This window comes from Dromaius novaehollandiae, chromosome 1, assembly GCF_036370855.1.
Source record: "Dromaius novaehollandiae isolate bDroNov1 chromosome 1, bDroNov1.hap1, whole genome shotgun sequence".
In the NCBI taxonomy this organism is placed as follows: Eukaryota; Metazoa; Chordata; class Aves; order Casuariiformes; family Dromaiidae; genus Dromaius; species Dromaius novaehollandiae.
The window spans coordinates 51,336,020-51,363,329 of NC_088098.1; the positions used below are offsets into that span (position 1 = coordinate 51,336,020).

General features: G+C 40.1%; 2 protein-coding genes and 1 non-coding gene across 6 annotated transcripts in view; all 3 read left to right on the plus strand.

Moving 5' to 3' along the window:
* Positions 1-24,182, plus strand: part of UBN2 (ubinuclein 2) — a 53,491-nt gene extending 29,309 nt beyond the window's left edge. For all 4 annotated transcript variants that reach the window (XM_026102539.2, XM_064511489.1, XM_064511497.1 and 1 more), the window contains 8 exons: positions 78-191; positions 1,559-1,702; positions 5,229-5,279; positions 6,710-6,752; positions 7,447-8,985; positions 12,680-12,926; positions 13,703-13,792; positions 14,907-24,182. In XM_026102539.2, coding sequence (XP_025958324.2) covers positions 78-191; positions 1,559-1,702; positions 5,229-5,279; positions 6,710-6,752; positions 7,447-8,985; positions 12,680-12,926; positions 13,703-13,792; positions 14,907-14,956 — 2,278 coding nt within the window. In that variant the 3' untranslated portion in view covers positions 14,957-24,182. The remainder of the gene's footprint in view (positions 1-77; positions 192-1,558; positions 1,703-5,228; positions 5,280-6,709; positions 6,753-7,446; positions 8,986-12,679; positions 12,927-13,702; positions 13,793-14,906) is intronic.
* A 571-nt stretch (positions 24,183-24,753) lies between these two features.
* Positions 24,754-24,826, plus strand: TRNAR-CCU (transfer RNA arginine (anticodon CCU)). Its single transcript has one exon. It is a non-coding gene; the product is annotated as a tRNA-Arg (tRNA).
* A 921-nt stretch (positions 24,827-25,747) lies between these two features.
* Positions 25,748-26,600, plus strand: FMC1 (formation of mitochondrial complex V assembly factor 1 homolog). Its single transcript, XM_026101136.2, has 2 exons — positions 25,748-26,072; positions 26,302-26,600. Exons 1-2 carry the CDS (start codon positions 25,815-25,817, stop codon positions 26,503-26,505), a joined length of 462 nt encoding a protein of 153 aa, XP_025956921.1. The 5' UTR covers positions 25,748-25,814; the 3' UTR covers positions 26,506-26,600.
* The last annotated feature ends 710 nt before the right edge of the window (positions 26,601-27,310 follow it).

A 27,310-nucleotide genomic window follows, 5' to 3' on the forward strand; every position in this document is an offset into this window, starting at 1 on the left:
GGGCACTCATTTCTTCTTTAAGGAAACAGTTTGTGTCTGTCATATACCTATAAAGAAAACAATTGTGCTAAACTTAGGTTGCAAGCAGAAGATGAACGAGAGAAAAATGGATCTGAGGAAGATGATGATGAGAAACCTGGAAAGAGGGTTGTGGGGCCCAGAAAAAAGTTTCATTGGGATGATACAGTGAGGTGAGCTAAAACTACCTTTCTCCACCAAGATTTTTCATTTTCTTCATAATGTGATCACTAGGGGGATATTATTACACAATACTTTTTATTAAATAAGCCTTCTCAAAAGCACAGTTCATCGAAGCCATGGAGAGCACTGGAACAAAACAGGCAAGCTAGCAAGCTACGCACATGTTCCTTTAACTTGAATGGCAAGATCATGCCAAAACCTCTTTTCGCTGCTTGTTATGATTTGTCCAAATGCAGGAAATTTTTTCTGGACCTAGCACCATGAGCTGCTTTAAGCAAAGAACAGAAGTGTAAGAGTTACAGCTGCTTCACACCATTGTAGGAATGCTGTCACAAAACACTGTCATCCAAAGAGCAGTTAAGATGTCTGTCACAATAAGACAGACAACCAAAATTGTCTATGCTGCGTTGACAGGCCTCTCAGTCCTCGGGCAAGCCAGAATCCAGAATGTATGATGGATGCATCCCCTTGGAACACAAGTTCTGTGTCTCTGGAGAGCAATACAGATTCTTATCTGAAATGCTGAAGTCTCATTTTTCTGTTTCCTAGAGTAGATTTTATTGAAAATTAAAATTATCTAGATTATTTAAGAAAGATATGTTTTTTAGCAAGCAAATCCCACTAAACTAGTAATTTCCCACGGAAGATCTAAGTTGATTTTAGAACAGGCATGCGTATTTAGAAGATGCCATTGGATTTCTCAAAATGAATTTTTATTCATTCATATTATGGTAAGACAACAGGGAAGTGAGCTTCATGGAATATGTATAACCAGCATAGCTTGGGTTGGCCTGGAGGAGCCATATTTAAGGATGAGATATTTAAGCTTTGCTTTTTATTTCAGCCTTTTTATGAGGCTTAGACGGGTGGACATTATCTAACTCTGTACAATTTTAGATTTTTTTTTTTTAGGACACTAAAAAAAGAACACCTCTGTCAGAAAGGCTGTTCTGTTGAAATGATAATTCAATGTAGAATGCGATTCATCACTTGCTTTTGGACATTATCCATTTTTAACTGAGGTAGAAGTCATTGTGAGCAAAGTGAGAGGAGACATTTCAGAGGAGACTGCAAAGATGATGTGGGAACAAATACATGAAGTTACTAAAAATAAAAAGAAATGAGCCATAAGGCCCGATGGAAACTGAGGAGAAGAGTGACAAGGCACAAATCATACCAGTTATGGTAGCAAACATGTTAGAGGCAAATTTTACAAAAAAAATGGTAAGGCTCTTCCTATAACTGCCAGTGGACAGCAGTTATGCAGCATTAGTTCTTCCATTTCTCAGGATTTTTCTGTTGAGCTTTAGAAAGGACTGTTTCTTTCAATGCATTTGTCCTATGTTTCTTTCTGCAGATCTTTGTTGTGTAATCTTGTCAAGATCAAGCTGGGATGTTATGAGCTAGAGCCAAATAGAAGCCAGTCTGCTGAAGATTACCTCAAAACCTTTATGGAAACAGAGGTGAAACCACTTTGGCCTAAGGGCTGGATGCAGGCAAGGTAAAATGCCCACTATATATATATATATATGTTTGTTGTGTTGTGACTATTGAACTTTATTTGTTGTGATGCACTTCATTCATCCATGTACTACTGACATTAAGGGTTGTTTAAAAGTTCAAAACACGCCAGTGGAACTGGAATATTATAGAAGAGTGGATGCTTTTTCAGAAGTTAAGTTTCCATTTTTTACGTAAACCTGAGAGCTGAAAGAACACTGCTTTTCTTGGAGAACTACTCTCTTTAGTTATCTGCCAGAGACTGAATTTAGTAACATTCATAACATGGTTCATTGTTTGTGATGCTTCTTTTTGGGGTGGAGAAAAGGGGGACTGCTTGGAAAGTTTTTCCTGTGATGCAGGGTGATATAGAAAGCAGTGTTATCTGTATTTTGGAAGTGATCTGAGATGCAGTGTGACATAGACTTTAAATTTAATAAGCTGGAATTTCAACACCAAATTAAGAAAAAAAAATAAGCAAGTTTTGTACTCTTATTTCCTATATGCAATTGGGATGCTCTGTGATGCTGCTGTTCAAAATACACCAGTTTTCTTAATGAAAAGTTATGTTTGATTCCTATTGACTTACTAAGAGGGAACAACCACACAGAGTAAGAATAAAATGAGATAACCAATCATTCTGAAATACAAATTTGGCAAAGTTCTAAAACATTTTGAAGTGGAAGCAGGAAAAGCAAATACAAGGTGACAAGTCTGAATTCTTTCCTTCTGTAGCATCCATTACAAGACAATTTTCTATCAAATCCCTACACAAGTGTGAAGGGTGATATGACTACTAATAGATTTGCCAAAGGATATGCTGAGTATAGATTAGTCAAATCTGTATCAAGCTGTAAAAATAACTATACTTGGTATTTCATTGAGTAGTCAGTGTAAAAAATGAGGGTGTAATAATTTGCTTCTGAAATAGTAATGAAATGAGCAAATGAACTACTACATTGCTTGGCATACAGGAGCCTTATTTTTTACTCAAGGATCTAACTTTATATAGTAAATATGCTGATGAATATGCCAGTGAGATGTTACCTATTTTGAAGGCTTTACTGAAGTAGACAAGACTTGGGATTGATTGCAGTTTTGCTTAAGAGAAAATACGGAGAGATCACTGATGACAGCAGTGAAGTAGTCAGGTGATGGTGTATGCTCATTCTAGAATACGTAAGAAGCATGTCAAAACTCTGTATTTGAAAACATAATAGCATGTAAGGTACTCTCTCCATGGGATAAGTGTCCTTAAAAAGTTCTGTCAGATTTTTAAACTTTCTCTAAAAGTGGCTTCAACAAATAAAGCAATGATAAGAGCTGCTTGAACATAACTTTCTGTTGACCAGCAAGACTTTGTTTACAAACTGGGCAGTTTTGATGTCACAATGATATGTATCCACATATAGATTATCCTGTACTTGCATTTAGAAACTATTTTGAACACTGTGAAAGACTTCCATCAAGCATGTATTTTACTGAGTTGCTCTTTATCAATCATTACTGGTTTTATATCTTAAATATAACTTGCATCCCATCCTGCATACTTCTGGGAGGTGTCTGAAGGAGAGACTACTTGTTCTCTGTCCTATATTTTATGCATATTTCATATTTTGTCTATAAGGATTTTAAGCTAAACTCTGGAAAAACATTCCATTATCCGAAATCTTTATCTTGCTGCTTAGATGCCACAGCTTGTACCCGAATTATGTTGGTTTCAAAGCACAAATCAACTACGTTGTTACAGTATGTTGGAGCTTAAAGATTATAATTGCAATGAATGAATTTGTTGCTTTCAGTGTTTCTATCAGAAAACTGGATGTTCTTACGTGCCAGTGAAAGCAAGTCAGCAGCTCACTATTTTTTGAGACCTGACAGGAGAAGAAATAGTTTTGTGCTGTTATAAGAGCACCTGCACTGGAACCACTGTTTGTATTTTGAGCTTTTCAGAAGCAAATAGTTATCTATCCTTTATGGGATAGCTCTTTCCTTTCGATAAAATTCAGGCTGCTTTCTGTCTAAAAATCTGTTTCAGACAGGGGTAAGTAACTTTGTCAAACAGGCAGTGACCAAACTGTAGTGACTGGGCCAAAAGGGAGAAATGTTTTGTCAAGGTTATATTGTAAGAGACAGAAAGAGAGAATATAGAGGTCAGCTCCTGCATGGTAAAACTGCCAGTCCATAGAAAAGAAATGATAGAGTTTTGTTTCCTTTCTGGAAGTCACTGATCAGAACAACTAGTTTTAACTTCTTCACACTTTTTTAATGTGTGTTTATGCCATGGCTGTTATATACTGTGGCATTACAAATTACTGGTGACTAGGTGTCCCAAATGAAAAAGACTAAGGAAAAGACAAAGCACCAAGAAGGACGAAGAGGGAAGGAATAGATAGATAGTTCTAAAAGTGGCAAACTGAACCTGTAATGAGAAAAGTCCCTGTTGTTCCCTGATGTTTTTCATAGTAGTCGGTGATGGAGAGTAATATAATGCAGGTTTGGAGATTGGTGGGGTGAAGAAAATAGATGTGAGAATGGAGCTGAAAGTTTTAACAGTGGAATGGCAAGCATTGGAACCATAGCTAGAGGATTTTAATGTTTTCTTACTAGTTTGCTTGAGACTTGTGGATACATGGATTTTTTTCATAACTGTTGCAGCTCTACAGAATGTGTTGTTAGTGGTGAAAGCTGTTTAGACAGCTGTTTGTGATGCGGTCAGTGTTTACGTGATGACATTGGTATAGGAAAATCTTGGCTGTTCCTGTGCAATACTGCTTTAGACTTTACCTACTTGGGAATTGAGGAGGGGAGTGAGTTTCCATTAATTGTCTGATTATAGCTGCATTTGGATAGCAAGCTGTAGTTTAAGTGCAGGTCAGGAATTGTAACTTTACAGAGCAGGAGTTGATAACACAGGAGTAAAAGCATGTGAACTTTCTTGGTATTATTATATTGACTCTTGCCATTCGTGGAGCTGCACTATTGGCTCTGTAGTAAAGTGTAAACATAGATACAGTGTAATTTGTGTCACAGAAGTAGTACACAATGGCTTATACAAAATATTAAACTAAAAAACAAGCTTCTCTCCTATATTCTGATTTCCCACTTCCATCCCCTTGCTTGAAGAAAAAAAACCAAAAAACCCCAAACCTGTGATCACTGTGTGGGTACTTAGTGTGAAGAGTTTAGAGTAATCCTTAATTTGATATTTGAAATACTGTTAGCTGCCCTGAGAATTCAAAATATTTCTTCTGTCCTGCTGAAGGAGGTAATAGTATTGACTTCTGCTTGGCCGTTGACTTTTAGTATTTTAAATGTAACCTTAATCCCTTTTTAATTAGTATTCTTCTATTTATGCTGGCCTTTAACTGCACTGTAATAGCAATACAGATAATTTACTTTCCATCTGCTTTGAGGACAGATAATCAAAGCGTTCTGAAAATTTAAGGATATTTGAGTACTTGGGGATCATGTGCTGATTGTCCCTGTAGAATCACCTTTTGTTTCTTTTCCCACCCCTCTTTCAGGATGCTTTTTAAAGAAAGCCGAAGTGTTCACAATCACCTCACTTCTGCTCCGTGAGTATAATACTGACACTTGCTAGTATTTAGGTCGTAGTATTGTGTTGCTTAGTTCTTACTCTTTCCCCATCTTCATACTACCTCTTTCTGGACAGAGGGGAGAAAAAGGGCTTATCTAGGGGTTTCTTCAAAGATACTTATAAAGTTCCCAAATTTATAATGCAAAATATGCCTGTAGTGTTGTGGCACGGTAGAATTAAGTGATTAAATATCTCAAGTGGATATACATTCTTGGATTAATGCCTTCTCATCAAAGTATTTCAAAATGCTGTACACTGCCTAAATTTTGCTATGCAGCATAACAAATTGAACCCACAGACTGTAGTATTTTCTGCTCTTCTTTTCCTCAAAAATATCTCCCTACCCACAGTAGACTATATATCTCGATGGCATTTTACCACCTTGATTCTCAAACAGCACTGTATCCCTCTGAGGACCCACTATCATTAAGCCAGTATTCAAGTAACCAGTTATGGCTTTGAATGCCATCTAAATTATAACTTTTTATGATAGAGATGATTAACAGACTATTTTTCTGCATAATACTAAAACTGCCCAGTGGTTCACCTTCAGTATGATAGATACTTTTTAAAACCAGGCATGTTCCTAATTGCTTCGAAAAGGAGAATAAAAGAACTATTAGGTGTTAATCTGTTGATCCTTTTGAGGAAATAGAAATGAGACAAGAAGGTGAGAAGTGCTTAATTTCTAATTTGAAGCTGAGGAGTATTAATGCTATCCTTAATGCTATCCTTGCTTGCATAACTGCAGTTGACACAATCATGTTCATTTAAATTGTAGAAAAGACTAGAAGCTTATTAAACTGCTTGTTGCAACAAACAAGCTAGATGTGTTTTGTTGCTTGTCAGTTATAAAACATTTTGCAGGGGGCGGGGGGGGAAAGGGAGGGAGAGCACCCATCCTGACTGTTTTTGTACCTTGATGTAATACAAATGAGATGAGACAAAAGATGACAATATAAAGTGAAATTATATAGGTGTTACAGGTAACTTCAGTTTGGATAAAGCTTGGCTAAGCAGGCAAACTCTTAAGATTGTAAGAGGCTGAAATTACTTGATATTTTGAGGTTTTTCTAAGCTGGAAAAAGTACAAACAAGTATCTTACTTTGACATACACTAGATTATATCAACAATTCAGCAAATTTTTATAGCTAATATATCTACAGAGACATCTGACAAGGGAAAACAGATTAAAAGTGTGCTTGTTCTCTTTCCAATCCCAACCCCCCACACACACACTCCTGATATTTTAACCCAATTTCTATTTCAAGGATAGTATATTATTAAAGCTGTGGCACAGTAGTTATCCTTTTAGTTTATTTAGATAAATCAAGGTAGCAGTTAATACTAAAATGACTTGTCCTTCTTTTGTCTTCTGATTTGCATATCTGTCTCCCTTGTTTTAGGGCAAAAAAGAAGGTGATTCTGGCACCTAAACTCAAAGTGAAGGTAAATGCAGTCTGTTTTTAATTTAAGACTTTGATAGGACTCTGATTTGAACAGCCTCCTGCCTGTGATCTGGAAAAATTCTGGCAGAAGGGTTCTATCAGAAAATGGTGATTTAAGGAAATGCTATAAGAGGGCTTATTTATTTGGTGATGTAGGATTTAAACCAAGTGATACAAAAGACTTGTCTATATAGCTTTGGAAGTTTAAACTATGTAAGTTTTGAAAATAGGCTATGAAGAGGTACTAACTGCATCGAAGTTTCAAAATTTTAATGTATGCTTTGTTTTTATTTTCAGCTAGTGTTAAATTTGGCAACATAGGAAAAATGCATAGTTGGAGGGAATAACATAGTGAGTTGATACAGATTCTCATTAGATGTGACTTTGGTCTAAATTCAGTAGTTCTTTTGCCTAAAGATCAGATTAGCTATCTTGTTCTTTGCTGCATAGATTGTTCTTAACTGTGTGGGGTAGTTGTCTTTGTGCAGCAACAGTATTAGGTTTTTTTAATATAAATACTGAATTAGCATGCAGGACTCTGATACCTAGGTATCATAGGTACCTTTATATGGAAAATTCAACAGTAGATCTTCATCTGAATTTACAGAATGATAGTATTATACTAAAGAAGCCTGTGGTTCAGCTCCAGAAAGGCTGCTAAGCCTTTCTTTGGTTTTTTTTTCCTCTATTCTCAGGACTCCAGTCCAAAGAAAGAACAGAAAACCTGTACGTCCTCAGTCAATTCAGGTTGTGCTGCTACGCTGAGTTCCAGCACACCTATCTGCACCCCAACCGGCTCTAGCTGCACACCAGCTCCGGAGACTATCTGCTTGGATGACTCACTGGATGAAGACCTCTCTTTCCATCCACCCTCACTGGATTCTATTTCTGATGCTCTGGCAGTTATCAATAATGGTGCCAAGGGATCACCTCTTGGGTCCACTGTAGAAACACCAACATCAAGACCCCGCCCTGGGCTGAGGGAAGAGAAACTGGCAAGCATCATGAGTAAGTTGCCTCTGGCAACTTCAAAGAAAGTAGAGCCTGCTCAAACACCCCATTCATCAAGTCTTATTGCTGGTCACACAGGGCCAGTACCAAAGAAACCCCAGGACTTAGTTCACACTGGTATCTCTTCAGGCCTTATTGCTGGATCTTCAATTCAAAATCCTAAGGTTTCCTTGGAGCCTTTGCCAGCCAAACTACTTCAGCAAGGACTACAGCGGTCAAGCCAGATCCAAGCTGCTTCCTCCTCTTCACAAACCCATGTTTCTTCCTCTAAAACCCAAGCAGCTATTTCCACCTCCTCTCAAAGACCCAAGGAGGCTAATATCTTGGTATCATCTTCTGAGGCCCAAAGTGGTTCTTCCTCAACATCACAAGTGACAAAGGTGCACCAGCATTCAGCTGTACAACAGAAATATGTATCTCCTTTACAAGCAACTATTAGTAAATCACAGACCAATCCGGTGGTGAAACTGAGTAGTAATCCTAAACTGTCTTGTTCGTCACCAGTCATCAAGGCTCAAGATAAGTCTGTAGTGTATCGCCTGCCTTTGTCTAATGCCTCGTCTGGAAGCAGCTCTCAAGTATCTCACCCACTGGTTTCTCGGACAACATCCAGCACCTCTACCTCTAGTAACTATTTAGCCAAGGCTATGGTGTCACAGGTTTCTTCCCAGGGTTTCAAGCCTCCCTTCTCCATGGCTGCCTCTCCCAAACCTGCTGCCTCTCCCAAGTCCACTGCATCTAAGCCCTCTGTGACACCCAAGCCCAATGCATCACCTAAATTTTCATCCAAGTCCACCTCATCCCCCAGGCCTGCAACAACACCCAGTTCTTCCAGTTCAAGTGCACTAGTTTCCCAGAGTAGTCACTCCAGCAGCAACCCCCTTCATAAACAGACCAGTGGTGTAAATATCAGCAGGCAGTCTCCCACAATGAATTTGCTGCCCTCTAATCGCACCTCAGGCCTTCAGCCTGCAAAGAACCCTCAGGCTTCTTCAAAATTGCCCAACTCTTCTCCTTCTGGAACTGTTGGCAAAAATAATCTGGGTGGAGTTGGAATGAATGTACCTGCCAGCAGAGGCAGTAACCTTAACTCAAGTGGAGCTAGTAGGACTAGTCTGTCTGGGGGAGCAGGAAGTGGAACACAGGGTGCTACTAAACAATTGTCAACTCCACACAGACCATCTTCTGCCTCAGGGTCTCCAGTTGTAGCAGCCAGCGTGCAGGTATGCATCTAATGGGTTTACAGTTATAGCTTACATTGATATTTATTACACTTACTTCATAAACATCCTTTCTTAAAATATCTCGATTTGAAAATAAGTCATAAATTCAATGTTTATGCTAAGGCTCTGCTAAACATAAAGGCTAATGCTGAAATCTTTCTACACTAATGAAATGGGCATTTCCAACTGATTGTGAAATCCAACGGTCGGGCAGGGGAAGGAATCCTCACTTAACAGATTAGTCTGTATGGTGGTGCAGCAGAACTCAGTGTTTTGGTTTGTTTATTTTAAACACTAGAAAAGGTAAGCTTTTTGTGGCCATGTTTTCAGGGGATGCACTGTTGTCCTGCATTATTGGATACGCATGTTCTTATATACTTACTTATTTGTAATGATGGCAAAAGCCATGCAAACCTATTTACCCAGAAGACAATCTGCTTTCCAAAGTTGTGTGTTCTTCTTACTGGGGATGATTTAATTACTGAGATAATTTGAGGTGTTCCTCCCCCTTTTATTGCTCTCTCTTTACTACTTCAGTAAAGTTAAAGACTAAATCATTGTAAGTCAGAATCTTGGTCTATAGTAAATTAGAAAAGCTGTGTATTTTCCTGAACAGTGTGCATAGCTATTGCATGGATACTCACTTTTTACAATGCTTTATATTCTTGTAGCATGCTATCATTTTTTTGATGCAGATGAGTAAGAAGATGATTTTCATGAGGCATTTTTGTGGTCTTTCACCCTACTATACTTTAAATAGATGTTACATTAAACAAGAGATGTCTGGCAGGCTCTGACACGGCCTTCTCATCACTTTGAGTACTTTGAATGGGAAAAATGCAATGATTACACTGTAAGGGCCGCAGAGGTGCCACATAGGGCCTAGAGAAGAACTGAACCAGGTATGATGCAGTTTGGGCACTCCAGAAGGTGCCTTCCCTGACATGTGAACATACAGCGAATGGGTTGGGAACTGAGAGTTTTATCTCATGCAATACACACAAGCTGGTGGATGCAGTTGCAGTGATGTGGAACAGAACCTGAAACGGTTGTGGTAGTACTTAAAGACGACAGACTAGGGAAATAACTAGTATTGTGTATGGTATGAGAGGAATTCTGTCAAACATGTCTACAAGTAAAAGGCAAGTCATCTCTTTAGAAACGCTGAGTACATGGGGAAGGAAATTTATCCTGACAGGCAATGATGAAGAGGAGGACAGGAGCAGGACCGGTGGATAACCAAGTAACATGAGCAAATACTGTAATGCACTAAAATAAATACAATGTTTTAGTATGTAGAAAGGGGAAATCAGCTAGAGGAACTGGGCAGCTTATGGTGTTACTAAATTCACTATTGTGACTTACACATGTGTTTTTCGTGTTGACACTTCAGAAGGCACTTTGATAAAGCAGTTGCTGCTGTGCAGACTGAGGCTCAGTCAGTGTGGTACATTCAAGAGATTAGAGTCAAATTACCACACAGTCCAAGTGGTAAGCGGAAGAGATTCATGGTAACAGAAGGCCTTTTTTAGTCTAAAAGATCTAATGGCTGGCTACTGACCTTAATTCCAGCCTAGCTATAATGTACAATGTACTAAGGAGGGGGAACTAATTCCTAATACAAAGCATAGGGCTGAAGTGAATCTTCTTTCCACTAAGCGTTTAGGTATTTAATACCTTTCTAAATGAGATTATGCTGATCAGTCAGAAGGTAAGAATGATGCATGAGTCATTTATTAGAATATCCTGGTCTGCATACATAGAAGGTCAGACTAGGTGATTTCATCTGATAACTATGGTTTTCCTATCATGGAAGAGTTTCCAAAAGATGTGCTTCCCTCCTTTCATTTTTGATTGGCAGTTATTTACTTGTATATAAACTCACCCCTACTGTAGCTTCATAGAAATTTTGCTATAAACTGCTCTATCTGGTTGCATCTTTAGAACACAAAACCAAAGTAATCTAAAGTTCAGTAGCCATGTTGGAGCTTCTTAATGAAATCATGTGCCATTTGTATTCTTGAGCAGAATCTGTCTTAGACTTTTTAGATCTTAATGACTCAGACTTGTATGACCAGGGTGAACCCTCTTATGAAGTGCTACTGTAGTTGAGATAAATGGAAACATTTGAAATGCAAGTCTCTTTCTAGGGCAATCTCTAAGTATTTTCCATCACTGAACTTCTCTCCTTTTTCAGAAAGTAAACAGGGTCCTGGCAGAGCATGTTAACAAAGCTCCTTTCTCTTTTAAGGCATTTTATGAAGGAACAATTGCAAGAGATTACAGTATGACTTTTCTTTCATTACACACTAAAGATTACATAGTCAATGGTTATCATAGTTGTCATTTTTCATGGGCTTATTGTGAAATTAATACTTTTAAATGCAAAAGAGAATAAGGATCTGTTAAAGATTTTCATACATATTCTTTTCCAGGTGTGGGTTGGAGTATGTCTTATATATGTAGACAGAAGCTGTCACTCCTAAGATTACTAATACAAACAGTTTCTACAAATGTGAGATCTGTAGCTTTAGGCTTAAAGGATAATGTCTTAACACTTTGTTTTCTTATGAGCAGTAGCTAAACTTTCTTTAGCTGCTTTCAACACATTAAGAACAAAATTGGTAATAGAAACCTTTTTCTTCCTGGGAGTTTTCAGTTTCATCACTTTGCTTTTTCTGTAAGTTGTTATAATAGAATTCAAGAAGATTTCCTTTTCACTTTGGTCTCAGGTATTCATTAAAATGTACCTAAGTTTTGTTTTTTAGTTAAGACTTACTTGTCCAGATGTGCAGGTCTGGGAGTCCTGTTCACACTTTGAATCTTTTTAGCTCAAATACCTATAAAATATCTGAGAGTTAGTCTGTTGCAAAATGCTTTCTATACTGGCTGTTTTGTAAAAGATCATTTGAGAATTGAACAGTAGCATCTAAAATTATGATATGTTTAGTGAGGAAAAGATAGTTAAACAAGAAAAAGCTGGGTAGCTTCTAATATTTGAGGAGTTAATACAGTTTGGGAACTATTGTAGCTAAAACATTCTGGCTAATCCTGCTTTTTCATTTTTAAATTACAATGCATTTAACTTAATTGTGACATATGCAAGGTAGAGAGATTATTTTCCAAGTGGGAAACTTTTCTTGCCTTTTGCTCCGAAGTACTCTGTGTGCATTTGTGTATAGGCATGTGTATACATATATACGTAGGTATATCTGCATCTCAGTAGCCTGTATTCTCTCTCGAAGTGTGTTTTTTCTTAAATATGGATTTTAGCTTTTAAAAATTATTACTTCTAAGCAACTCTTTAGAAATAGTATTGGGGGGGGTGATTTTGTGTTTCTAAAAGAACTTCAGAGCTGCATCTGATAATCTTGTGTTGTTAATCTAATGAAGATGTTGCATTAGAATTCTGTCTACAGATCCTGTGCATAATTAGTAAGGCGATAAAGGAAATTATCTGCAAAGCTAACAAGAAAAACTTGAGTTGAACCACATTGCCATTTCTGAATCTGAGATGTAGTTGTGCTTGCCTAGCAAACTAACAGTGGGAAGAGCTCCCAGGTGGATAATAAATAGATATTTATTAACAGTTTAAGGACCATACTTAACAGATAACAGTTGACTCTTAGCTCCTTCGAGGATGCTGCTCAAAATAAAACTTTAAAATCTTGAAGTACTCCTTCTCTTTGTACAGTCAACAGCAGGAGCATCATTACTGGCTAATGCCTCACCTCTGACTCTCATGGCATCACCCCTGTCTGTAACCAGTCAGAATGTGACGTCTGCGCCATTAACTCCTTTTGGGATGCTGGGTGGCCTTGTTCCTGTGACCGTGCCCTTCCAATTTCCCTTGGAGCTGCTTGGCTTTGGGACGGACACAGCCGGAGTGACAACCACCTCGGGATCTACCTCAGCAGCTTTCCACCACAGCCTAACTCAGAGTAAGTGATATTAGTTGTCATGCTGCTATAATGAAAGATGTGCACTGAAAACTGAAATTCAGAAGGGAAGCAATGGAAGCTCTAAGTGACTTAAATTCAGTTCAGGAAACCCCATAGGGGAGATTAAATGTGACTTCTCTGGTTTTAAAAAAAAAAAATTCAATATTCATGTTATTCAGATGTTGTGTATCACCTTTGATAGACTTAACTTTATCATTGTCATATTCATAGTAGGTAGTTGGATTTGAATGTACTTTTTCAGGTTTATTCCCATATCTTAAAGAAGGAAATATCTTTAAAAGTCTCCAAATTTTACAATACCAATAAGAGATTTAATACTGTGATTGTTCAAAAAATTCTTAGTTTACTAATGGCTTAGACGCTCTGATACTTTTTCCTAAGAAAATAATTTTAGTATCAACCAAGGTGGGGTCTGTTATTTTCAGTGGCTTAAAATTCTTTGTTTTTAACCTGTATCAGTTACCTATTTTGGTCTTTCTGTCTAAGAAATGGTATGAAGAACTGCATCCTACTAGAAAAACTGCTCCTTGCTCTGACTTTTGATTAGCCATACCTGAATAGGTCAGTTTCTGATGGACATCCCAGCTATCAGCTATTTATTTGTTGCTGTTGAGGTGTCTCCAGAAATAGCTATTACCGTAAAATAAGATAATGTTATTTTCCTGAAGGTTGGATTTCCTTACTCTCTCTCTCCCCCTCCCCCCATTCCCTTCCTTCCTCCCTGCCCTTTTTCCCCCCCCCCCTCCCCTCTTTAGACTTACTGAAGGGTTTACAGCCAGGTGCTCAGCATGCAGCAACGCTGTCTCACTCACCTCTGCCTGCTCACTTGCAGCAAGCTTACACAGGTAAAAATAATGTTCCTCTTCCTTATTCCTTTTAATTTTATGACAAAAATAAAATAGTAAAATTTCTGCCTTAGACTGAAACAAAATGTATGCCAGATTTGAAATTAGTTTAGAGAAGACACAGACAACACTGGAACAAACTTTGGTAGTGACAGATGGTGCAAATTCTGCTATAGTGGTATTTTTTGAACCTGAATGACTTTTTATACCCATCTTCAATACCAGGGACGACAAAGCTCAAAATCTCATAGTAATGCTTTATTGCAGTGGTTTGAGAAACCTAAGCCTCTAATCTCAACCAGCAGAAAAAAAGAATACTACTTTCTAGACACTAAGCTGATTTTTTTTATAGGCTGTATGAAGGTTGTATTGTGGCTGTAACAGCTTCTTGATCTTTTTTCTAAGTTTGTGTGCATGTGTGAACAGTGTGATGGTTTCCTAATGGAAGATCTGTCTTCCCTGAAAACTGTATCCTTGACAAAATTACATATTTTGAGAGCAGTTGAAGGAGTAGAACATCTCCTTTTCCTGTTTGTGAGCCTTAAAGCTGAAAAATTATCATGTAGTTTTAGAAGGTGATGTAATTCACAGTGTAGTCTTCTTGGCTGATCTGTAGGATTTTTTTTAGACAGATATGGGAACAGGAAAGGTAGCAGTGACTTGGTGGGTTCTTCATCATATTCTTGGAGTACTCAGCTCCCAAAACTGGGAAGTGTTGTTCTAAGAGGCTGGGAAAACAAACCAATTGCCTCTATTTGGTATCATCTTTAATCTTTTTGTGACAGTGAGTGCCATGGGTTGACTCTTCCAAAAATGTTTTATTACAAAGGAAAGGTTGTTAAAGGCTTGTTTTTTGTTTTGTAGTGTCCCAAACTGCAACTTAGTTTTTAGAGAGATGGTGTCTTATGGTATGCCGCTTTATCTCAAGGTTCAACAGTGCTAGAAACAGACTACTGAGAAGATGCATAGTCCTTCACCCCATAAAAGCAATGTGCTTTCTGATAATGCTAAAGCTGGCCATGCGAAGCACCCCCCTTTTTATGTTGTAAGTTGGAAAATAAAAATTCACTCATGCCTGTTTTCTTCCCCTTCTTTTTCTGTCTCTAAACTACAGATGGAGGCCAAAGTAAAGGGGACACTAAGTTACAGCGGAAAAACCAGTGACTTCTGGACAAGCAAGGGAGCTGAAGCAGTTCTGGTTGGCTGACAGAATGTGCCCAGTTGGGAAAGTGCTTATTGTCACAGGGCTGCTGTTTCTGTCGATGTTTACATATTCTGATCCCAAGCACTGTGGTGAGAGGAAGAAGAAAGAAAACAATACTTGATCAAAGAGAGAAGGAAAAGGAGGACTGGTCCTCCTGGTCATGCAGACTGGTCATAGTTTGATCTTGCCTAAAAAACAAAGTTGGGTTTTTTTTGTTGTTGTTTTTTTTAAAAAAATCTGCTCTGATTGGCTTTTAAAAAAAATTGGTTGTCAAACCCACAGCAGCACAAAGGTATTTTCTGGGTGATGTCCAGTGAAAAGTTGAAAGCATGAGAGGAGCTACAATAGGCTTCTTCATCCATTGTGTGAGGTGGAGTTGTCCACTTAGTTCCTGAAGTGCCCAGCATGAAGTTATATGTAGGTCCTGAGTGTACCATATGTTTGCGGACCAAAGGATATGTAGAGTAGAGGTGGTGTCGGGATACTTTGGGGTTATACTTAAAACCTTACACAGATGCAGAGTTTCTGTTACGGGCATTTTTCCAGCTGTATAAGGCTTTTTGGCTTTAGGGAGCCTACAGATATATGCAGTCTCATTAGTCCCAGAGAGTTGTCTTCAAAACAGATCTCCTGGTACATGAGATGTCAGAGACAGACTACTGGGAAACCCCTTGCTCCTTGCTTTTGGGGGGGGAGGGGTTGTTTTTTGTTTAACACACCTTAATTCTTATTTAAGGGAGGAAGGGGGTGGAAATTTTTCATCTTACATTAAAAAAAAATTTACATTTTACTTGTCAGACTAGCATTTCTTCCCTGCTCTTCCCCTCTGCCCTTTTTCTAAAAGGCACACTATGGTATTTCAGTTCTTTAGTTTGCTTCTGGTTTGCCTTGTGCCTGTCTGCTACTAAAATGAAGTAATGTCCTATCATATCCTTTACAGAACATAATCAGTTCTTCACCCATTCTAGATCTTCCTCATCTTTCATCTAACTCCTCCCAAAAGCCATGCATTATACTGACCTGCTAGTCAAGGAAAGCTGAATGTGACTTATTCCAGAGCCAAGTTAATACTGCTTCAGGCATTAGCCAAAGAGGAGTCGTTCAAGAGCGACCAGAGGTGCCTTCTCTTCTGGGGGCTGAATGAGTTGTCTCCAGCATTTCCAGCCCCTGCTGGCCTGGGGAGTTCCTGACTGAACTCTTCCTTATATGGTAGCACAAGACTGCAAAGCTGGCTTTCTTTTTTCTTTTTTTTTTTTTTTTTTTTTTTTTTTGGATAGCAATACATTGTTTCATTTGTAAGGTTAGGAAATATCCAGCACATGTTGCACTTTTGACACTAGGACAGAACTTCACTGTTGAATCCCTTGTATTGTCAAATAAAAGATGAGAATGGCAAACTGAAATGTCATAGGGGAAAGGAGCAGCTAAAATCATATGATGCCCTTCTCCTTCAACCCTGAAACACTCCTTTGATCAGAGATGCTGAAATTCCTAGTAGCTAGTCTTTCCAGTAGTTTGAACTGAGATTGAACCAGTGACTACCGGTCGTCTCACCACTTCCAGAGACACTTTGACCCATGGATATTGAATCTTCAATGTTTTTTGCTAGATTAACTTATAGCTTTCAGTTTTCTTTTATGTGATTTATTTTTCTTAGACAAGACAATTTTCTTTTCTATTTAGAGCTCATTTTAATTTTATATAAATATATATATATATACATGAATTAATATATATTGTATATTTAGTATAAAAATGTTGGGTTGAGCTCAGCAATAAATGTTTTTGCACAACACTTCTGTGAAAGACAGATTGAATTAAAATAAGATGCATTAGTTCATGAATTTCACTCCATAGCATCAGCCAAATTACATGCTTTTTAGCTAATGTTTTGTATATGGCATGTTGATTAGGTAAGCTTGCATCTCAATCATCAAGGTTTAGAGTTGAAACATATAGCTACATAGACCCTGGCATTCTTAACCTGATGCAAATTCAACAGAACAGGATGCAAGTTTTATCTACCCCCCCCCCCCCCCCCCTTGGGAAGGGTTGAAGGAAGAAAAATGAGGCCAAACAATTCTGGCAGGATGTTAATTCTCCCAACTGTGTCAAATCTCAATACTTTTTAAATAATGCATGTAGGTAGGGGAGTTGCAGCTAGCAGTGAGCCACCAGGCAGCAATACATTTAAAAGACTGTGTCCTAAGAGTTCTACCTCTTCTACATTTTCTTCATCAAGGCATCTCATTCAAATTGCCATCTTTTTTGTCTTCATATTTACTTAATGAAATTTGAGATCTGGAGACTTGGAACCCTTTATAATTACAGAACAAATTTCCTTTCAGCATCTCTCTCTTCCTGGAAGTATGCCTCACCTTCTGTTGAGGGGTATCCTCTCTAGACCTTAAGGAGATGAGGGAGTAGATCAGTCTGTACAGCCTATTGAGCTTCTCAGATGGTCTTGGGAAACAGGTAAACTAATACTTATTGTGGAATTGGGCTGTAGGATGGTAAGCATAAATGAAATCATACATTCCTCATGAAGCCAGATCAAACAGCCACCAAAGGGTATCTATTCTCAGTCATTATTATCCTGAGCTTCTTCGGAATCAGCAACATGGTGATGAAAGGGCCTGTATTGCTTTTTCCATATTCTCCCTTAACAGTTAAACCTAGCAAGGCCAAATCAAAGGAAATAATAGGTTGGCTTCCAGATACCTTTGCAAGTAGCATAAATAAGAGGGAAAGTGAAAGATTTCTGCAACATCCCAATGCAAAATTAGGTTAATACTTTACTAATTCCTGCACAGCAACTCTTCTAAAGACTTTTTTTCCCCAAGTTTTTACTACTTTTTAAGGGCCTTTGGTAATAAATAAACTGTAGTTGTACATACTAAATAACCCTCAGTATTCACAAGCAATAAGAAAGCCAAGTAGAGCTGTCTTTCCAGGCAGCAGGGCTGAACTTGGTTTGGGGACTGTATATGAGCTAAGGTGTCAGGCTCACTGTGAGCCCCAACCAAATGCAAGCAATAATTTCAAACACAGGTTTTAGATGTTAAAACCCTCTGGGTGATATTTTCTGCTACATGATCCAAAGCCCCAAAAGTCATAGTAGCTATTTTAAATCCTTTTGAGACATTTGTGAAGTAAGTAAAAAGGAGGCAGGCAAGATGAAAAACAGGCTGCAAAATTTTTGATGACTTGGACTATAAACTGCAGTGTTCTCTCCCTCCAAGAAAGATGCTAATGGCCTAAATCACTTTGTCCAGCCTTCTCTGTTAATTCAAAATACATGACTAATACTGAGTAACTCAGTCACAAGTGTGGATGCTGTGGGTTTTACATCTGTTTTCTGCTAATCAGAAGTAACTTTTAATTGCCTGTGTTCTGCTTCTTGTTTGAATCCAATCAAAGTCCGATGCACACATTTGGGGGTGGAGCAGGTGCCAAGAGCCTGTTTCCTTCCCCCTGTCCCATCACCTGACCCTTCTTCCACACTCCTCCTCCACTTGGTGCAAGAGCCTTGAGGACATGAAAACAGAAATCCTGCAACTCTCCCAAGCTGCCATCAGTTGTGTGAACCATTAACCCTCTGGGAGTCATCTTGGATTCCAACTAACTTTATCACATTTGCTGCTACATTCGTAAAATGAACTTTTGGCTGTATTTATTAGCAAATTTTAATCTAGTTTACAGTTTGAGATTTTTTGAGTAGTTTTTGACCACAGATGGATTAGAAGTGTTGGTATTTGGGGTTTTCATTGTTTGTTTTGAGTGAATTGCTAAAGGCACAGTGGTCCCTCTTCTGTTCTTGTTTTGGATTTTTTGAAGATGGTATTGCAGGAAAACCTGCAGTCAAGCTAAGCTCTGGAAGGCTTTCTCCCACACCTCTAACTTTCATCTTTTGCTGAATTGGGGAGAATCACTGAAGGGACACTTGCTTATTGTTTGTTTGTTTTTCATAAAACGAACCAGAAGGTGAAAGCAGTAGGTTAATGACTGGTTAATTAACACTTTATGCAATTTTAATTTTATAGAAATTAAAAAATGGTAGACTTTTGATTGGTCCTAGCTCTGGTGAAATGGCTGTTACCCTCCATGACTTACTTGATTCAGGCCTTTGTCCTTTGTTTAAGTGCCTTTTTTTATTTTATTTCCCCACCCTCTTTAAACTGTTCTCAGAGATCCTGAAGTGCTGGAAAGCATTTTGGAGGAAAAAATCTCAAGCTTGCCAGGATGGCTTTATGCTGTTATATTTTTCCCTTTTGTAAAGGAGTGTATAATCTGTGTGTAGCTTCATAGCTGCTGTACCATGGCACTGGTTCTGTATGCTTGTGCTTCCTTTCACACACACACCCACACACACACCCACACACACCAGTATTCCTCAGAATCCTATTTATCCTTTTACACTCTGGCTGTGTTAAACATTTTTCTTACAAAAGGTGGACGTTTGGGGAAAGAAGGCAACATAATAAAAGGTATGTGTGTGTGAGAGATTGTGTGTAAATGCGTGTGGGAGAAAGGAAGTGGCTAATGGGAAAGACACTTCCTGCATTTTCCTCTTGAAGGTTTTAAATTTGAATTTAATTAGGTCACAAGTAAAACACGGGCCCTGTCTGGATATCTTATTAAATATTGGACCACTTCACGCAATTACTGGGTTTGCAGAGGCACGCAGCTGACATAAATGTGAGCAGGAAAAAGAAAAGGTTAAAATAGCAGCATCTAGCAAGCCTGAGTTGAGATGAATTGCAAGGAATCTTGTGTATGGCTAGTCATGTAGCCCAACAATAGTTACTGCAAGGATTCTCGCATTTACCAAAGTTGTCCTGTCATACTTCCTGTCATACAACATATGTGAGAAGAAGCTCTATATAACCTGTTAGAATAGAGCTGCTAATTGAAATTAAACCTGGCCATGCTTCACAAGCTGCCTAAATCATACACCATAATCAAGTACTTTTCTAGTTGTACCTTCTTTCTTAATGAGATTTGATTAATGGTTTGTTCTCCTAAAATAATGAACAGTAACTTCATGTATTGTTAGCTGCAAGTGAACTGTCAAAATACCATTTATGCTTGTTTCCTTGTTCTCTTGACAAAATTAGCTATCTGCAATAGATCTTCTAGTGATTTCAACAATTCTGTGCTGAGGATTGTCTAGGTTACAATTATGACAAACATACATACCTGAAATTAGCAATTCATGTATTGACCAGTGCTAAACTTAAGATAACAAATAGCATCACTGGACTGTGCTAGTTCTGTGATGTGCTTCTACTGGGCAAGATCTAATTTTGGGTTGCATTGTGAAAAGCAGGCGTTTATCTTTCCTTTTCAGAAACTGGAATAGGAATGGCATGCAAAGTTCTTCCTGATTAGGTGGAAAGCTCATCTAGAGAGCAATAAATAAGATATTGATACAGTATGCGTTCCTTTGGCAAAAAATAGCCTAACTGCTATTTCAGTTCTTAGCTCATCTTAATACATTTAAATGAACCTGTTATGTAAACTAGGCTATAGGCAGATATTCTTTCCCAATCTAATGGTGCCAGTCAAAGGTAGTACTGTTGCTGGTAGCTTTGCCAGTGGAAGTGACTATGTGAGTGTTTCCTGACCTGCCTTAGGCAAGTCAGTGGAGTTACTTCAGTGGAGTTAGCCACATCCACTGCTGACAGTGAACTGAGCTAACTTGGCTGTTCTAGTGCTGTTCAATTCATTTGAGGCACCCCTGCTCCTTATCTTTGGCTGAATTGGGAGATCAGAAATTGTGACTGGTGATGAGTGCTGACTGTTGCAATGTTTTTAACAGGTGTGGCTGTTCTCAAAATCAATGTCCATTTACTGTTTAATCACTGCCAATGTAAAGCAGCCAGAAGTAGACTTCCTGGGCTACTGGAAAAATAACAGTTGTGTAGGGGAATGTTCTGGTTGCAGAAACTTCTGGTGTAGCTTCATCATCCTTTTCCTATAACCCAGTGATCCCTTGCTGCTGTAATAGCCTTTTGGGGCCATAGAAAGCCCTGTTGCTGCTATGAGTTATGCTGAGAGATCAGCATGGCCTGGAACTAACCCAAAACTGGGGAAATGCAATGATTCTCTACAGCCAGTTTTGCACACTCCTCATAAATGATGCTGTGCTAATCTTGTCAGTAGTCAAGGACAGAAGTCTGTATTTTGTAGCCAGTTTTTGACAGCTATAATTCTATAGAGCAACTCTGGAAAAGAAATTGGTTTTCATGTTTTGTAACTTTAAAATGAATTTTGTTCTCATTTTCCTTTTCCTTGCCAACTTCTCCTGCTTATGTAATGACCATTAATACATTTCTCTTTATAGCAAAGTAATCCAAAACAAGGAGTTTACACTACCTTTGACTTTTATAATGCTCAATACTAATGTTTTTTGGCCCAGCAGTGTGTACAGATATGTCTTGCCAGAAAATACAGTAATGTTTGTTACTGCCCAGCACCAAGAGAAAGGAGGTGAGAGAACCAACCAAAACCAGTCTGGAGATACCACCAGCTGTAAGCCAAACCAAGTAGCTGTTGAGGCAGCCAGAGCTTCTTTGAGACTGATCAGATTTCACCAGTGGGGAGGGTGGTGGGAGAAGAAACAGTTTTGTGTTCTCAGTTTTTTCCGGATAAGGCCTTAGTTTGATTAGTAGTCACTAATATCAACTATGCAGATAAGTATTCTTTACATGTTTCAGTGTTACATGCGCTCCTTCCCCCAGCCACCCCTGTTAACACATGCTGAAGTTTTACCCAAAGAAAATGGAATATTTTTTGAATGTCCGTACTACAGAACTGTTTTTGCTAACATGAAGAAAGAAATTTGTATTTTAAAAAAGAAACCCTTCCACTGGTGCAGCACCTAGTGTCAAAAGTGTCATGAAATTGCTTTAAGAGGGAAGCTAAAATCACCTCTTGTGACAGGTTTTAGTCTGAGAGCTTTTAGAATATTGAGCTCTCAAAATTGGTTTAAGAAGCCACAGCAATTTTTCTTAATGTATAGATTGGATTTGGGGAGAAGCTAGCGAGAGAGACATCCTGTGTTTCCTTCCAGTATCAGAAGTGTATTCAGTCAATTCCTTACTTAAATGAAGTTTCTTCTAAACAAGGGAAGGTATTAGCTACACAGTAGCTGAATCTCTAAATAAAATTAAATTGAATTTCCCTATGTATTTCTCACTGACATTTTAGCCTTGTATGTAATTACAAAAGAACAATTTAGCTCAGAGGTGAGAACTGTAGTGTGTGTGTTATTGCTGGTAATTCCATCATGTAGCAAATAGTACCATGTTCTTGCATAGTTCTCAAGATCCATACTGGAAATAGATGGAGAAAAATTATTTTTGGACTACTGTTTAAAAAAATTACAAAATTCATTACTACTTTTTCCCCCAGAGTCTACTGAACAGTGTTATATTTTAGCAGTTATAGTAGTACCCCTGTTATGTGATTTGTCTCTTGTAGTCTTTTCCTGAGGGAGGGTTAGATGCATTTCATGAGTAATCCTTAAAATGTTTGCATTTTCTAACTTATAAGTCAGGTGCTTATAATAAAAAGACATCAGTGTGATTATAACATTTAAAGGTACAAAAGCACTGTGTTCAGAATATTTCACTGAAAAAAAACAGGTGTGGGTGTGAGTCCCTTTAGTTCTGCCCAGTGAAGAGGCTCACTCAAGAACAGAGCTTCCAGATACCTGCCTGCACTGCTAATAGTAGAGAGAATCATCCCACTGACAGTTTTGGCCTCAGTATCCTTTGTTTGTTGTCACAATTAGTGTATATGTTTTTAAGAAATCTGAAAATAGCCAGCTAAATTCTTCCTGACTGGCTGGCTGATCATGAGAATGAATGAGGCTATGTAAAGTGAGGGGCTGAGAAACACAGATACACGGAGTTTTTCCTGCCTTTTACTGTGTCTCTTAAAACAAATAATTGGCTGAGTGTTTGTTACAAACGAACACTAAATGACAGCTACAATTCTTTGTAGTCTGCAGTGTCAAACAAAGGAATGCACAGTTACTATGAGATGGCAAACCTGTTTGAGTTGGTGATTCCTCTAATGCTGCTTTTAGTCCATCATGCATTTGTAAGAGGTCACCTTGCTACTTTTAATATGTGCATATTTCAGAGCATAGCACTTAGCGATGGAGAGGATCCTCCTAACAGCTGTGTGTTTACTTGAGCTCTCCAGAGTACTCCCATGTGAAATGCTCCCCTCTTGCAACAACACGGCTGAACAACCAAATGCAGCTACATTTGGGTGATTAGCACCACTTTCATTTGGATTTTTAGGGAGATGTGTTCCACTAACTTCAAGGGATACTGTATTTTAAATGTGTGATTTAATTTCTTTCCTCTCTTCTTATAAAACTGGACCTGAACACAAGTTTTGAGGGTTTTTTTTTTTGTAATAATCTCAGGACCTGAAAGATTGTAGCATTTAGTGTGTCTTAAAAATGATGTACTGTACCAGCCATGGATTTTTGTAAATACACCTGTTTCCCTCTTTTGTATTTTAATTTTTTTTAAGTGTGTAAGGCTCTTTGACAGAAGAACTGGTGCCTGCTTAATTTCCATCCTGAACTGAAGCAGGAAAATGGGGAAGCTGCTGCCACAAAAGCCTGCACCAGTTCCAAATTGGGTATATTGTTCTGATCAGTTCAATAGCTGCTAGTATTTTTTTAAATTGGGAAGCCAGTGTACATTCCCAGTTGTGGCTAGCAGAGCCCTATCAGGGAGACTTGTAACTTTAAATCTCTTACGTTTGACTACTTGATCTTTTCACTCCTTCCAGATATTCAGGTTTACGATCCTGGACAATGCTTTGGTTCAAAAAGGTAATAGCTTATGTACCCTGTGATTACATAACAGCATAATTCTTGCAGATGATGCCTGCTTCCCCCCGTTCCAGGGGCAACTTTCCCTTCTATTTTCTGAGAGGAGTGCTGCAACGTTTTTGTTTTCTTTCTTGTTTTAGCAGCAGCTTTTGCTCCAGGATCCAAGCGTGTAGCCAGCAGACCCCTGTTCTACAGTAAGAGCCTTACTCAATGTGGTGTAACTGTTCCCTGTCCTTAACTGTGACAGGCTTTTTTCATGAGTGTACTTTTCTTTTGTATGTGTCATGTGTCCGTGCTGTATTAAATAAAGAGGAATGTACATATTAGCCATGTCTCTGTAATTTCTCACAAAAATAAAGATGTAAATGGTCCACTTGAAGGGTTGATTTTGGGAGGCTTTCTTTTTGTTTTCTTTGAGGGAGGGGGAGGCGAAATACAGCATTTTTGGGGGTAGGGAAGCCTAAAGATGCCAGGGAAATACTAGGAACAAGGAGCTTAAAAATTATGTATGGATTGGTATAAGGAGTCAATATCCCCTGCTGCTCTTTTTTCCTTTCCCACCTCCCGGTGAGAAAATACTAAAAGTATTTCAGGACAAAACCTACCGTCATTAATTTAGAAGCTGAAGGAAACGAGTATTTCCCTGCTGGCGGCTGCCGGGCCCCTGCCCCTCTCTCGGGAAGCACTACCACTCCCAGCAGCCTCTGCGTCACACAGCCCGCCACCGCAGCGAGAGGTCCCAGGAGGCTTCGCGGCAACGCCTTCCACTCTGCCCGCCGTAGACGGAGAGCCATTGTCCAATGGGGAGGCTTGAATAGAAGACAATGAAAACCATGTAAGGAAAAGGGGGCGGAGATAAAAAATAAGACGACACCTACAAGATATTTTTTCGCGGTAGCCCCAGTGGCCTAATGGATAAGGCATTGGCCTCCTAAGCCAGGGATTGTGGGTTCGAGTCCCATCTGGGGTGAGTCTTTTCTCTTTTTTGCGTCCTGTTGGCTTGTTTTATTCCCGACTTCTCCAAAGCGACGAGACGGCCCTTTCCCAACAAGCATTATGAACGCGATGCTTCAACGCTGAGCCTTCCGTCGAGGAGAGGTGGAGGTTCATGGGAGTGGGCTGAGCCTGACCGCTTAAGAGTCCAAAATGCAGCGTTTGAGCCTGTGATTAAACAGAGGCCTTTTTTTGGTTTTTTCCTTCCTTTATCAGGGAAAGCACATGCCTGTCTTTCTGCAGCTGAATGATCTTAAACTCCACGTATTCAGCACGATTAAAATCACGAATTTGCTTTCAAACGCACGGACTTTGAAGCTCAAATGGCTGAGTATTTGTTTCCTATGATTTCAAGCTTTTCCAATTGATTCTACCAAGGAAACTGTAAAACACATTAAAACCTCTCAAGCACACGTTCCCCACCTACAGCCACGTAAGGAAGGCCTGGGAGCGGCAGTCTGGGATCCCACGTGCGATGCTCACGGGGAAAAAAAGGGGCACAGCTCAACTTCCCACTGCGGGACGGGCAAGCACCGGGGCTAGCCGAATGGAGCCCCGCTTCCCTCACAGTGATTCAGGCCCCCGGCCCCGTGAGCGCGCGGCTCCCCCCGCTCAGGCACCTTCCGTTGCGGGCCCCGCAACGGCCGCGGACGGAGCGCCGCGACGGACACGCTGCCTCAGCCGGGCCGGGCGGACGCGCGCAGCTGGAGAGTCGCTCCCACCCCTCCCCCCGCCCAGCGCGAGGACCGCGCGTGCCGCGCGCTGGAAGGGCTGGGGCGGGGCGCGTGGGAGGTGCGCGATCCCTCCGCTCGACGTTCGAACTTCTGCACTTGACCCAAGCTGAGTGCAGGGGTGGGGGGAAGCGATCGTGTGACTCGGCGCTCGATGGCTTGTGCTGGCGGCACCGCGCCTTCCGGACTGTTGGCTAACGCGTGCAGCTCCTGCTCCCCCTCCCCCCCCGCGAGATGCGGTCGAAAGCGCGAGGATTGAAGCCTTCGCCCTCCGCCCGCTTCCTTATTGGCTGGTGGAGCGAGGCGGCGGCGCCCGATTGGCGGAGGGCAAGGAGTGGGCGGGAGAGCCACAAGATGGCGGCGCTGGGCTCACCGCTGGGGACCTTGCGAGGTCTCTTACGCGAGCTCCGCCACGCGAGCGCCCAGGCGGGCCGCCCCTACCGGGACACGCCCGCCTATCAACACGTCATCTCGGCCTTCCGCGCCCACCGGGTACGGCACGGACTCCCCCGCCTCGGGGGCTGCTGGTGGCTCTGTCCCGGGGCTGGCGAGGCTCCTGCTGGCCGAGGTCCATGGCCTGAGGGCTCCCCCCGCCGCCTCTCTCCGCGCCTCTCATGTTTTCTCGCAGGGGAGGCCGCGCGGTTGCCTGTGCGGTGGTGCGGGAGCGCGTAGCCTTCGCGGGGAGGTGAAGTCTCCGGCGCTTGTTTCCTCCCCTCTGCAGGTCACCAGTGAGAAGCTCTGCCGGGCCCAGCAGGAGCTGCACTTCCAGGCAGCCACGTACCTCTGCTTGCTCCGCAGCGTCCGGGAGCACTTGTCTCTTCACCAGGAGTACCACGGCAAAGGGGAGCGCTCTCCTGAGGAGGTTGCTGGCTTGGTGGGCTTCAGGCTGCCGCAGCAGCCAGGAGGAAAGGGTTGGGATTCGTAGGAATGCAAATGCTTGCTAAGACCACCTTACAAGGACTGCAAAATGGTTGTGTTATATGTACTGTTTATCTCTGAATAAATATCTTTGATTATGGACTCTGTCTAGGTTTTCTAGCTTATGTTTTCTGTCAGTTTTAGGTTGTAGGTGTGATTCAGAGGATCTGTAGCTGGAAATCCCTCTCTCTTTATCAAGCATACCCAACCCACCCATTAGATCTGAATGTCTTAGAAACACTTCATTAAGCAGTGAGCTGAATAGTTATAAATGTGAATTTAAAAGTTTTAAGGTTCTGTGGACTGAAAATCCTTTTGGCAGTTTTTGCTGACTCCTACTTGGTGAACAACAGTGGTGTTATTTTGGAAAATTGGTGATGTCCCGGGTGGAAAAGTACCAACCTATTAGTAGCTCACTCGATCAAAGTTACTGGGAGTCAGCATACCCAGAGAATTGATATAATGTCTTTGATATTGTGAGATACTTTATTTAAAGCAACTAGTATGTTCTGCCCTTCATTTTCCAGACAGGCTAAAGTACCCCATCCAAAGTCTGTTGTATATTGTTCCAGACTGTTCCAGATGAAAATGCATGGCTCACTGAAACCAAAAGCTGAAATTTGGCTAGAGATAGATGGGATGGAGCAATATTTGCTCTTTAAAGAGCACCTAGAGCTGGAGGTAGTATAGTTTGGGTACAAATGATGGCTAAACTTTCTCAATTTCCCCTAAACATGCTAAGGTATTAATAGAAATAAATTTAACCAGTATCTATTTGGATCACTTCCCCTGTGATCCAAAACGGTATAATA

Bases quoted from the DNA above. Each gene is read 5' to 3' on its own strand.
- FMC1 (XM_026101136.2), top strand. From the start codon at position 25,815: ATGCGGTCGAAAGCGCGAGGATTGAAGCCTTCGCCCTCCGCCCGCTTC. The intron at 26,073-26,301 runs GTACGGCACGGA...TCCCCTCTGCAG, and splicing joins CGGCCTTCCGCGCCCACCGG to GTCACCAGTGAGAAGCTCTG.